Raw genomic sequence first — 14,213 nt, 5'->3', positions numbered from 1 at the left:
TGAGAGAGTAATTTCCGTTCATTTTCCATCAGTAACCAGAGGCTTATAACAAAATTCTCCTTAATTTTATCCACATACTTATTCCTCCATTTGTTTTATATTTTGTTTAAGAGAGGGGCTTACAGGTTGTCCTTAAAAAGGAAGGCAAGATAGCGTGTTAAATCTTTGGATAGATTTGAACGTAGAGGTAAATTTATTACAAATAACTGAATAGCAATCCTTGGACAGATTGCAGTATGAAAAATGACATAAAAAGTAACATAATTTTCTCATTTAATGATTCTAGCCAGTACAAGATTGCCATTCAATTACTTTTGTCCATTGTGTGTGTGACCTCAGTTAGGCAGTCATACTTAACATTTTTTGTTACACTCTTTTTTTAATATAAAACACATAAGTTTGTTAGCTTGCTGGTAATTTTTAAATTTTTCTCTTAGTTCAGACTCAGCCCCCTACAAATATCAAAGTAGAAGAGAGGTCAGACAATGGTTACATGGTACATTGGAACCCTCCAGTTCCGGCTTTGCACAACATCCAACTGGCTTACCAGTTATGTTACTGGAAACAGGTACATAAGAATAACCAGGGGTCTGTCAGCGCATACCTTGTATGATACACATACCTCTATTGTACCTAATAGAGTCTCTATTAGGGCTAAGGACCAGCTGTTGAAATCATAGATGGCGGCTCACACACTCTGCGAGCAGAGAAGAAAATCTACTGTTGAGCTGTGGGGGAGGGGTGAGTGAGGGAAGTAGGGAAAGGGTAAGTGGGGAAGGAGGGAAAGTACATAAGTGTTGGTGAGCATGCATGTATGTATGTTTGTGTCTAAGCATGTATGTGCATGTGTGTTTGTGTATGAGCACGGATGTGTGTGTGTGTGAGCACGGATGTGTGTGTGTGAGCACGGATGTGTATGTGTGTGAGCACGGATGTGTATGTGTGTGAGCACGGATGTGTATGTGTGTGAGCATGGATGTGCATATTGGTGTGTGAGCATGGATTTTTAAATGTGTGTGTAACCATGTATGTGTAAGTGTTTGGACATATATGTGTGTGTTCCAGACCTCATTGTATTCCAGGAATTTGTGCTTTTTTTGCATCAAGTGGGTAAACATAGTGATGACCTGGCCCAAACTGGCAGTGTTTTGATTTACATTCCTGGTTGTTACCTGCCCCATTATTGCCCATCCCCCTCTGCCTAATGGGCTGGACACCCCAATCTTCTGCTAAGAGGACATGAAGTAACTGTCCTGATGCTCTAGGATCTACTCCATCATATCTAGGATGGAGTTTCAGTGAAGTACTATATTCTGAGGTAGATGGTGCTGGTATAGTCCCGTCTTCTCCTGCTCATTGCTCATCTGGCTTGCCTTCATGTTGCGTTGAAATATTGCAGCAACTTTAATTGGGTGCCCTCAGGTGGAATAGCTGCACTTACCACAAGATAGTAATAGTAGTAGTAGTAGTAACATACAACAACACAAGTAGTAATTTAGATTTAAAAGAGACCATCAAGTTCAACCCTTCTTCTTATCCTTCCTGCTTCTGATCCAAAAGAAGGCAATGTAGTATTTGTGCCATGCAAGGCAAACCCACAAAGTCCCTGTCTTTAATTGCTTTAACCATGTTTGCTGCCTCATCAGTCACCATCAGTCCTGTTTCTACCACTGCACATGGTATCTTTATAAGAGCTGCCAAAACGTGATCTGATGTGTGCTGCTCACCCATAACCTCTGCATATAGTAGAAAAGACCTATAGCCCCTCCTGTCAACCTATGTGCCTACAGCAGCTGCAGTAGCACCTTCCTCAAACAATTTGGGCTGCCATCAGTGTGCTTTCAGAGAAAGAAAGGCGTGCTGTGTGCTAACTGCGCTCCATATGATCAGAGGCGAAGCGGACAGTCTGTCCAGCTGCCATGGCTCACTTCCTTTCGACACAACCTGCACCTACCTTGCAGTGTGCCCATCTCCCACCCTCTCACAACAATCTCACACTTTAGTATGGTGGTATAGACCAGGGAAAGTAGTAGTGTTTAATTAAGTGGCTTTATTCAAAGCTGGATCTGTTGGACACAACAGTAAAAGTGAAGGACAACTTTGCTGGTAGTGTAAGCGTATTACTAAAACACAACTCTGTACAAAAACAGAACTGTACAAAAACTTGCTTCTTTGATGGCTGTAGACAAGGGTTCAACTGAAGGACCACTTGGACATGTAGCACATGCACAACCCACTGCTTTAGTCTGCCTACCTATATTACGGTAATATGTATTAATGACACTAATTTATTTTGTGCTTAACAATAATGAGAGGCTTTGCTGGTTGTGTAAATTGTCACAGAAGCCTCTGTGCCTTGGGATTCTGGAAGGGCATAGGGGCCAGCCTAGTTCTGTTTTTGCTATGACTATTGTGTGTAATGTTTAAATACTGGTGTGTTTTCAATAAAACTCCAGTCCTGTTTTCACTTCAACATTGGTGCTGTCTAACGCTTAGGGTGGGCTGCTGTAATAACTCACTGTCCTTTTCAGGACAGTACATGTGCTGAATACTCTAAGCTACGGCTAGCTAAAGCAGCAAAGCTGCAGTGTCCCAGCAGAAGGAAGCGCAGCTTGGCGGAAGTACCCCGTCGGGGTACAGGGTGTCCCGACATATAAGTCTACTACTCATGCACAACTCAGTAACAGTCCTGCTGCCCTGGCTTGCTTAATATGTAAACTATTTTTTATTTACTTATTTTGTGCTCTACAAAATATGAGGCTTTGTTAGTAGTGTGTGTTATTGAAACACAACATAGGCATAATCAGTATTGCAAGAACTGACACAATGTGCATACATAGTCCCTGGCTTGGCAGGTCCATATATTTTTAGTCCCTGGCTTGGCAGGTCGATATTTTCTTACTTGTTTATTTTGTGCTTCACAGGAACATGAACCTTTGCAGTCCCTTCCCACTTTCCCCGCTAAAAAAAAGACCAGTTTTCATTTTAGAAATCATAATCTCCAACATTTAATATGGTGTTTTTTTCTAATTCTTGTTATACATTATAGGGTGACACAGAATGTCCTCCTCACCTGCTGTTTAATGTCTCTGGTAATATTCCTGAGTATTATATACTGAGTTCTGCACTCCAGGCATCTAGTAACTATGCAGTAAAAGTTCGTACAAGGCCTGACCACAGTCAGCCATACTTCAGTGGTCCTTGGAGTGACTGGAGCTATAGGGCATCCTGGAAAACCAGAAAAAGTGAGTAGTACTGCCCACCTTACTATTACATCCCATTTTTAATTTTCTATATTATATACATATATATATATATATATATATATATATATATATATACACATACACACACACACACACACACATTTCAACATCATGCCACCTATCACTAATTTCTTCAACAGAACGTATTTATTTATTTTTTCTTTTACTTAATCTCACTTTTCTATATTGCCTCTGACAACTTCCCCTTCCCAACTTTGTTTTATCGTTAAAACTGTGAATAAACAGTGAGCATACAATCTAATCTCTATATCTAGCAGCAGCCCTGGGGCTCAGCATTCTGGCTAAATCATACAGATTTACTTTTCTTCTTATTTTTATTGTTATTATTAGTCTGGGTTAAATTGTAACCTGGACACCTATAAAAGCATCTAAAGAGATTCAATAAAACTTATTTGGAGTCTGCTGAGGCTCAAGATGGGTATAGAAAAGGACAATAGCAAGGCAACCACTGAGTATACAAGGACATGTAATGAGTGCTGTTGAACATAGAAGAGTCCACCATCTTCCCATAGGTCCTTCGCAGAAGATTGCCTCTTTAATCCAACATGGCTCTAAGAAAGACTTTTACTTTCATAAATCTACAGTTATGTTTTCCTTAATCCTGGCCTACCTATAACAAAGTCAGGTTAACTTATATTATTCTTTTCTCCCCCAGCAGCAAATGACAAGATCGTATTTCTAATTGTACCTGTAAGTGTGATAGTCCTCCTAATTTGTGTGCGGTTCCTGTCTACGTTTGTCAGCAGGTAAATTAAAACAAAATACACATTAACAGCAATAGTACATGTGGTTTGACGGTATTCTTATGTGGATGATGTGGATGATCAGCTACAATTGGCAGATTGCCATAATATTTCAACATAAAAAAAATAACATTAGGAAAAAAGCATGATAGTTAATGGAATGGCAGTACTTGTCAACTACACTTTCTAGTAGTGCATCCCAGGCAGTTTCTGCAAAGACAAGAAAGCTGTTATCCTTTATTACAAATGGGAATGTGTATAAGAATGTAATATTGCTTGTTTACATTGGTATTGGTAAACCATATATTGGATACGGAGTACAGTTTTGGCCTCAAGTTCATAAAAACACATATCATGTAAATATCATATCATGGTGGTTTTTCAGGCACCTTGGCCGGCAAGTAGGAGTGGCTATATGTTAAAGAAACAGTACAGCTATCGCCAGGGGCATAACTAGAAACCACAGGACCCTGGTGCAAAAACCGCTTACACACAGACATGCATATACGATGCGGTCCAGCTCAGAAAGACCCTTTCTGAACAATCTTGAAACAGTATGGAGAGAGACAGGAACAAGTGGTTGCAGAGATCACCTGAGTCCCCTAGAGAGGCAGGCTCAATTGCAGTTGGGACCACTGGGCATCATATGCACTTTAATGCTTAATGATAGCCACTGGCATAACTATAGGGGTCACAGCGGTCGCAGTTGCGACCGGGCTTGTGCCTCTAGGGGGCCTAGGGACCCATGCAACCCCTTCTTCCTGTCTCCTTGTACCATTAAAAATTGCTTAGAAAGGGCCCTTCTGACATGTATTGCACCGATCCAGGTCAGAAGGCCCCTTGCTAAACAATTTTGACGTCATGTGACGTCATATAAGCATTGATGTGTACTTGTGTGTGTGAGAGCATGTATGTGTATTGTGTGTGTGTGAGAGCATGGGTGTGTACGTGTGTGAGAGCATGGGTGTGTAATTATGTGTGTGTATGAGCATGGGTGTGTAATTGTGTGTGTGCATGAATGTATACTTGTGTGTGTGTGTGTGAGCATGGATGTCTAATTGTGTATGTGAGCAGGGATGCGTAATTGTGTTACTTTGTGTGTGTGAGCATGGATCTGTGATTGTGTGTATGTGTGAACATAGATGTGTAATTGTGTGTGTGAGCATAAATGTGTACTTGTGTGTGTGAGCATAAAAGTGTACTTGTGTATGTGAGCATAAATGTGTACTTGTGTGTGTGAGCATAAATGTGTACTTGTGTGTGTGTGAGCATGAATGTGTACTTGTGTGTGTGAGCATGGATGTGTACTTTTGTGTGTGCCAGCATGGATGTGTACTTTTGTGTGTGTCAGCATGGATGTGTACTTTTGTGTGTGCCAGCATGGATGTGTATTTGTTTGTGTGAGCATAGATGTCAGGGGTATCCACGGAGCTAATCCCCCGAGTACCCACTAACCCAGTCTGCAGCAGGCACCTCTGTGGTTCCCTGGAACATTAGGCCCGAAACCAAACAGATTGGGATCATCACCAGAACTATGGGACATGCATGTACTTACTCCACCCTTTTACAGGGTTTGCAGCAGAGACACACAAGGAGGCGGATTAATAATCAAGCACTGTATAAAAGGGACAAGCAGGACTTTACTCAGTGCTCAGTTATTTTGTTGAAATCGCAGAAGTCTGATGTTTCTGTGATCCTGATCACTACCTTCCTTATCAAGACTATTTCAGTGGCAAGTAATAGTGGTCTTTAGACTTCCTCTTTAACATCCTCACTGCTGAAAGTATTTTTGGTCTTTGTTTCTCCTCATTAACCCCTGCATTGCTGACTACTTTCCTGAACGTTTGTCTACTTGCTTTTGCCAATAAAGTAACTAATTCATATTGCTGGTGATTTCCTGCATCCTGATATCCTCACAGTTGATCCTAACAATAGATGTGTACTTGTGTGTGAGAGCATGAATGTGTAATTGTGTTAGTGTGTGAGCATGGAAGTGTAATTGTGTGTATGTGTGAGCATGGATATGTAATTGTGTTAGTGTGTGTGAACATGGATGTGTAATTGTGTGTGAGCATGAATGTGTACTTTGCGTGTGTGAGTATGAGTAAGTGTGTATAATTTGTGTGTTTACATATGTTTTATGTTGGAAGGAGGTGTGGCAAAGGGCAAAGAGGGCACAGACTAACTGTTGAAGTTGGGGGCCCAGGGTGGATTTTCACATCAGGGCTCGGTGGTTTCTAGTTACGCCCCTGATGATAGCTGAGAGGTCCCTTAAAATTTACATGGTCTCCCTTTTGCAAATGCATGAGGGGATTCTAATCCCCTTAAATGAATTTGCCCATATCCCTACCCCTAGCTAGTTTCTGCATGGGATATCTGTTCGGCCAAACACATCTCCCTGCATGTGAAATACTTACCGTCAGCGCCCATTGAATTATTGGACCATGCTGGAGGAGGGCAGCTACACAGCTTCTACGTTAGGAAACTTATTTTGTAACTTATTTTTTTAAAATTTTACTTTAATATGCGTTCTTCCTATGTAGGGACTTTTTCCTCACATATATAAGGTTTTGTGCGATATTCTTGCCTTATCCCAACACACTAGATTTCAGTATTATTGTACTTGCCATTAACACAATGTAGAGTAACCAAAGGTAGGGGGAAGGGTGGTTATTTTACAATTTTATATTTAGCCTTATTTGACGGAAGTGATCAAAGTTAAGCGGTGCGTAAACCGTTGGCGCCATATAAATAAAAGATAATAATAATAATCTATAGTATAAAGTCATGGCTGAGATCAGACACTATTATAATAAACAGGTTTTTGTTATGTGAATACTTTACTGTTTAAAGGAGTAATACTTTCCCTTCTATTATCTGGCAACACATACACATTACACTTTGTATTCTTATGTGGCTATCCTTGTGAAAAATCTTCAAGGCATAAAACTCTACATGTGATTAAAAGTCATAGGTATTAACGCAAATGTTTAGCTAGTCGCAGCTATACAGCCTTCATTACACACCTTTGTATTTTCTTGACAGTCTATCTTTCTATTTACTAGACTCAAGAAGCGCTGGGAGAACGCTTTACCAAATCCTAGTAAGAGTAAGCTACTAAGCAACCTGGTGAGTTTTTTTTAAAAGACAAATGTGTGGGTTTATTCACTAAACCTTTTTATCTTTCGATTCTTTTGAGGTTAACTTGGAGCACACTTAAAATTGCTGGCAAAATTCATAAATTACCGAACAGCACTCGGCTCCCATGCAGTGCTGCATGTTGATTCGTCATTTATCTTCTGATATTTTATTCTGTTTATAAAGGGACACCAGAGTTGGATCATCCCCACATACACAAGCAATAATCATGCATTGGAAATGCAATCTTCTGTTTGTATCCATGAGGGGTGAGTATGACATTGGACACTGTCCCTCATAGAAGACTCATACATAAATTGTATTGTTTGGGTTTGGATGTTTGAACTAGAGATCAAAGGCTTACAGGTGATATAAGGATGTTTTACTTTACTGACAGAGTGGTAGATAAGTAGAGCCTCCCAGCATAAGTGGTAAAGGTTAATGCAGTGAGGAAATTTAAACATGCATAATATAGGCATAAAGCTAAACTTGAGTACTTGAGAGACCACCCAGTGCTACGTATTACAAAAAAAAAACATTTGCAGTGCATGTAGTAGTAAAATAGATGGCACCCAATTTCTGGATTATCATTTTAAAGGTCTGGGGACAAAATCATCATAATTATAAGAACTAGATTTTATAGTGCTTTATATGCTGTCAATGCATTACACCTGTAATCTACATCTTTAATGCCTTATTTCTTGTAAAGCTTAATTAGCATCACCTGAACCCAGAGGTTCTTGCTAGCACAGGAAGAATCTATTGCTTTTAGTTTTGCCCGACACTTAATTCATATTAAAAATTATAATATATGTTAAAAGCAGGTTTAATGGATTTTTATCAGTGTACTTTTCTTTTTCATATTAGCAATCTGAAATACCTGCATGTCAGATAAAAGAATCTTAATGAAAAGGTTAAGCAATTCATTGAGTCTCTTGAGTGCCTTTATTAACTTGTGTGCACGGGCGTAGGAACCGGGGGGGACGGGGGGGACAGATCCCCCCCAGGAAATCATGCGGGGGGGACCGATAATAGAGCAATCCCCCCCAGTGCCTTCGGTGCACAGCTGCCCGATCAGCAGCTGCAGCGTGCAGGACTGGTTGGGGATTTCCCTAACCAGTCCAACACTTACCGGTGTGCTGTCTGTCACTGAGTGCCGGGCGATGGGATATGACGTTTATATCCCAGCCCCGGCGCTCAGCAGAAACAGCTCTGCGCAGCTGCACTGCACTAGAGCGGCAAACCACCAGAAGGGGAGGAGGAAGAGCAAGCAGAAAGCAGAAGAGAAGAAGAGAAAGGTAAGAGATGTGCAAAACGAGGGGGGGGGGTCTGATGTGCAAAACGAGGGGGGGGGTCTGATGTGCAAAACGAGGGGGGGGGGTCTGATGTGCAAAACGAGGGGGGGGGGTCTGATGTGCAAAACGAGGGGGGGGGGTCTGATGTGCAAAACGAGGGGGGGGGTCTGATGTGCAAAACGAGGGGGGGGTCTGATGTGCAAAACGAGGGGGGGGTCTGATGTGCAAAACGAGGGGGGGTCTGATGTGCAAAACGAGGGGGGGTCTGATGTGCAAAACGAGGGGGGGGTCTGATGTGCAAAACGAGGGGGCAGTCTGATGTGCAAAACAGTGTATATGTGTATGGGCAGTGTATATGTGTACGTGTGTATGGGCAGTGTATATGTGTATGGGCAGTGTATATGTGTATGGGCAGTGTATATGTGTACGGGCAGTGTATATGTGTACGGGCAGTGTATATGTGTACGTGTGTATGGGCAGTGTATATGTGTATGGGCAGTGTATATGTGTACGTGTGTACGTGTGTATGGGCAGTGTATATGTGTACGTGTGTGTGGACAGTGTATATGTGTATGGGCAGTGTATATGTGTACGTGTGTATGGGCAGTGTATATGTGTGTGGACAGTGTATATGTGTATGGGCAGTGTATATGTGTACGTGTGTATGGGCAGTGTATATGTGTATGGGCAGTGTATATGTGTACGTGTGTATGGGCAGTGTATATGTGTACGTGTGTGTGGACAGTGTATATGTGTATGGGCAGTGTATATGTGTACGTGTGTGTGGACAGTGTATATGTGTATGGGCAGTGTATATGTGTACGTGTGTATGGGCAGTGTATATGTGTATGGGCAGTGTATATGTGTATGGGCAGTGTATATGTGTACGTGTGTGTGGGCAGTGTATATGTGTATGGGCAGTGTACGTGTGTATGGGCAGTGTATATGTGTATGTGTGTGTATGGGCAGTGTATATGTGTACGTGTGTATGGGCAGTGTATATGTGTACGTGTGTATGGGCAGTGTATATGTGTACGTGTGTATGGGCAGTGTATATGTGTACGTCTGTATGGGCAGTGTATATGTGTGTGTATATAAGGAGTGTATTTGTCTTATAGTGTATACGTCTGTGTAAGTATGTGCAAAGGCAGTGTATATTTATGGGGAGGCGTGTGTGTGTGTGAGCAGTTTATGTATGTTTGGGCAGGCGTGTATAAGGGTAGTGCATATGTGTGAGTACTGGCAAGTGTGTATGTGCAGGCAATTGCAGTGTATGTGTGTGTTTTTGGATAGTGTATATGTGTGTATGAGCAGGCATGTCGTACTTAAAGGGAAGATTATGATTCCCTGTAACACATGTTTAACTCAGGGGCACCTAGGGTTAAATCCAGGCCTATTTCTGGTTAAAATGAGTATGTGTGTCACTGTATGTCACAGCATTCGGACACAAGAGAATATTTCGGGGTGCTACTTGGTCTAGGGCATCACTAATACAAAGCACCACGAGTTAATCTAGGGGTAGGCAGAGTAAGTGAAGGATGTGTTTGCGTGTCTGGGTGTGATAGCGTATGTTTGTGGGTTTGTTATTGTGCACATCTGTTTTTATGGGTATGATAGTATGTTTCCAGGTGTGTTATGGTGGGCATGTGTCTAGGTATATTAGGGTGGGAATGTTTTGGGGTGTATTATTGTGTGCGTGTGTATGTTATTCAAGTGTTTAAGTGTGTGGATATGTTCCTGTGTGCATGACGTGTTAGGAGTCTTAGATGGATCCTTCAATACATCATAGTAGTCTCTGTGGCCGTGTCCAGTGGGGTCCATCTGTGGTTGTAAGATTTTTCTGTTTCTGTGGGAATTTTCTCCCATTCATCCAGTAGAACGTTTTATGAGCTGTAGGTGATATACCTTTTTGGACAGCACTATGCTTCTAACTTTGTGGGAACGGTTTTGGGGAAGGTCCTTTTCTATTCCATCATGACTGCCCCAGTGTACAAAACAAGGTCCATAAAGGCATGGCTGCAAAAATTCCCCACAGAAACTCTCCAAAATCTTGTGGAAATCGTTCCCAGATGAGTGAAAGCCGTTATAGCGGCAAAGGGGGACCAACTTCATATTAATGTCTATGTATTTATAATGTGATGTCATAAAGTCCCTGTTGGTGAAATGGTCAGGTATACCGTACCAGAAAAAATGCTATCCCCCCCAGATTTTTAGGGGTTCCTACGCCCATGCTTGTGTGAGATTATTAACTATAACCAGGCTTCTGGTTGCCTTATTAACCTGTCTCAGAGTATTAAAGTTATTGCAACTCCATGATGCCGTATTACGGTGTACTACATTATTAAGGATATTACTGTAAGCAGACCTCTAAACTTCATACAGCATGTTACAGGTTATTAATATAACCAGCCTGGTGGGTGCCTTATTACCAAATGCAATGTTATTTTAATCAAGGCACCTGGTGCGTAAATACTATGTAAAATCATTATTGCAAACAGGTTTCTAAGTACCATATTACCAATTAAAACATTACTCTGCTGCCAGGATCATCAGAGCCCGTTGGTGACTTTACCCTGTACCACATAATTATTGTTACTCTTTATTACTGTTTCACCAAATTATCATTAAGAATGTTATTATTACTAGTCATAAAAGCAGCAGAATAATTTTAACCCCTTAATGACAAAGCCCGTACATGTACGGGCTCAAAATGCATTGTTTTCAATGGGTTTAGGGGCCGCCCATTGTCCTTAAGGGGTTAATACAGCAGAACTGATACAGACCCTAAATCAGACAATACAAGCAATTGCACTGCCAGTGATTAAGACCTTCTTTTAAAATAGTATCAAAATTGGCCCAATTGTTACATGCAATAAACTTATGCACTCAAATCTTTCCAAACTACATTTTAACAAACTTTGTTTTAACAATTTTAACAATTCTTGCGCTCGTACAAATCCTAAAAGAGGAGGGACCCGCAATAAATTTTAAACCTCTGAATGTCCGTTATAAATTTGTTTATTCGTTTATCCATTTTGGCTCCATTATAACCCATCTCACGTAGGTACTGTGTTTAGGAGGGTACAGAATAAGTGATTGATAGATAGAAGTAGCCAAAACAATCGTTGATTATAGCTGTGATTGATGGTTCCAACAGCCTGTGTTTTTTTTTTCCTTTACATATTTTAGACTAGTGAATGTGCATTTACATGGGCAAGGGCCAATCACAGTCATCTAAGCATGCAGGTGCCTTTTTAACTCAGTAGTAGCCAGAAACACATCAGAGTTAGATCACCTCAATGCCAGTTAGTGTTAGATAGGCAACTGTCAGACAGTCTTAGACTTAGACTCAGTGTAAGCCTGACTGTAGTGCTGTCAACCAATCTCCCAAGTTGAGGCTATTTAATAATTTATTATTTTAGGGCACATTTTCATTTTCAAATTATAAGCTATTTCTCCAAATACCGTACCTGAGTTGTGTTTCAGTAATACACTTCCAGCAAAGGCTAATTTTAAACTACATTTGTGCTGTTAATAATTATTAATAGTTGTTAGGCAGGGGGTTGTACATATGGTTTGTGTCCAAGTGGCCTTTCAGTTGAATTCGTGTCCAGTAGAGCCAGCTCTGCCATTGCATAATCTTTGTAGCCACCAAATAAGTCAGTAGGCAGAAGCCTTCTTGCTCAAAGTCAGAAATACCACCAACTGCATGCAGCAGCGCAACATGATCACATACCATGTGGCTGGAATTGTCTTTCTGCTAGTGCTTGCGCAATGCCATACTGCTGCTGTTACCTTCCTTACTCTGAGGGATAAATTCATCAATAAAGGTTTAATTTGGGGGGCAATGGCAATATTCTTGGGGAATATTGACAAGACCAATAAATAACACGTGAAGGATATAGGGAAGCACACAAGGACAGATGTACAAATTAAATGTTGCACCAGGAATCTTTTTCCAATTCCCTAAAGGAAAATCCCCAGCTAATACTAATATTACAAATTTCCATACTTCTTTGATTTAAATATAAATGAATACAAAAGGATACCTTATTTTGCTTTTTGTTTTGTCTCTTTTTTTATTTAGTGCACATTTGGACCGATTACCTGGAGAAATAGAAGAATCTGTTGATGAGAAGGCACCAAAATCAAGTGACTGCCTACTTGGACCGTATGCAGCTGTCCCTCCAACACAGAGGAATGTGCAGATTCCCTACTCCAGAGAAGCACTGCCGGAAACTTTTAAGACAAATATTGACCTTAGGGAACCTCTAGCCGCTTCTGCTGAACAGCACGCCCAGTGCTACAATGACCCATGCCTCCTCTCTTCTCCTGTTCAATCTTTATTAAATTTGGGGAAAAGAAGCATAAAGAACACAGGGTATTTTAGTCTTCCCAGATTCCAAACTGAGATATTTGGTGTTCCTGAGCAGGTGACTATATGTAGCAAGTCTCTGCATCCCAGGGAGCAAACGGGTTATGTGATGGGCATGGGAGCACAGGTCCCTCCTCAGCTATCCCAAACAAAGATTATGAAAACGATAGGTAACAAGTGTAATACTTACTTCCCTGTGCCTCAGTCTTCTGAAATCCAGGTTCCTGTAGATGAACATTTAATTGTAATAAACCCAGATGACAAAAGGCCTCTCGTGTTGAGACAGATAGGGGATTATTGTTTTTTTCCAGGAAGTCATGAAAGCCAAGAAAAGTTAGAAAGGAAACTGGGACCAAACAGTGAACGTAAAGAGCAACAACTTCTACAGGATTCTTCTCCAGGCGCTGTAGAGGCATTCAAGGTTATGCAAAGGGGTTGCCTTGCTTTGCCACAAATATAAAGGCTTGATTTACACTGTGCATTTATACTGCATTGCTCTCCTCCTATACCCACTGTAAAATACCTCCAGTGTCAACTGTCTCTGCCTCTTTCTCTCTCTAAATATCCTCCACTTCTTAGCCCTGTGTTGTAGCTCAAGCTACTTTCATTCACTGCTTTGCATGTGTTTATATAGCTTATTTGGAAAGATTGTTAAAAGTTCCCCATCCTATTTGGCTGTAATTGGCACTTGCTGTGTCAATTGCGCGCTCCAATATCATTTTGTATTTTACTTACTGATTTCGCAGGATTTTTTCTGAAAATAGTTTTTAGTCAGGGGAACTGAATTTCTCTGTACATACTGTGTAAATTCTGTATTTCCTGACTTAGACTAGATTTAGTTAGGTCCATTAAATGAAACCCCTTGTCTGCTGTGGTTTTTTGTTGCATATGGATTTCCAATAATACAAACTGGATTTTTTTGTTGATGTATTATTGATAGCAGAAGGAATAACAATATACTGTAGACTATATTCATATAAGACTATATTTACAAAAATAAAGAGGGTCATGTGTATGAATGCTTTTTATTCGGGATGGATATTTCAGTTGTGTGCCTTTTTTGTTTTTGGTCTTATTTGTCATGCCAGCCATATGCTTTGAATTAACCTTTCTCAAACAACCGAAAGAATCTGCATTAGCAAAGTGGCAATTACATCTCTCTAACAACCCCATTTTTTCTATAAACATTAAACTTTTATACCTGGTAGTAACCATTGCATTGTCCTTATGGTTTGGGTCTTCTGTTTCTGTAGTAGCTCCGAGGAATCTCTTCTTCCTCCTGTAGATGTGTCCAATTGTCCAGAGTGGGGACTTTTCTGCAAACAAATGCCACTCCTCCACTATAAATCTGTTGATAATGATGTTGGTTGCATGC

At 40.8% G+C, this 14,213-nt stretch overlaps 1 protein-coding gene across 1 annotated transcript in view; it reads left to right on the top strand.

The window, feature by feature from the left end:
- Positions 1-13,441, top strand: part of CSF2RB (colony stimulating factor 2 receptor subunit beta) — a 34,998-nt gene extending 21,557 nt beyond the window's left edge. Inside the window, exons 9-14 of the mRNA XM_053470288.1 lie at positions 438-568; positions 3,050-3,245; positions 3,943-4,033; positions 7,096-7,159; positions 7,355-7,437; positions 12,551-13,441. Coding sequence (XP_053326263.1) covers positions 438-568; positions 3,050-3,245; positions 3,943-4,033; positions 7,096-7,159; positions 7,355-7,437; positions 12,551-13,298 — 1,313 coding nt within the window. The 3' untranslated portion in view covers positions 13,299-13,441. The remainder of the gene's footprint in view (positions 1-437; positions 569-3,049; positions 3,246-3,942; positions 4,034-7,095; positions 7,160-7,354; positions 7,438-12,550) is intronic.
- Positions 13,442-14,213: the final 772 nt, after the last annotated feature.

This window comes from Spea bombifrons, chromosome 6 (assembly GCF_027358695.1).
Source record: "Spea bombifrons isolate aSpeBom1 chromosome 6, aSpeBom1.2.pri, whole genome shotgun sequence".
NCBI classification, from domain to species: Eukaryota; Metazoa; Chordata; class Amphibia; order Anura; family Pelobatidae; genus Spea; species Spea bombifrons.
Note: the sequence above shows the minus strand (reverse complement) of the source record. Positions and strands in the feature narration are given on the sequence as shown.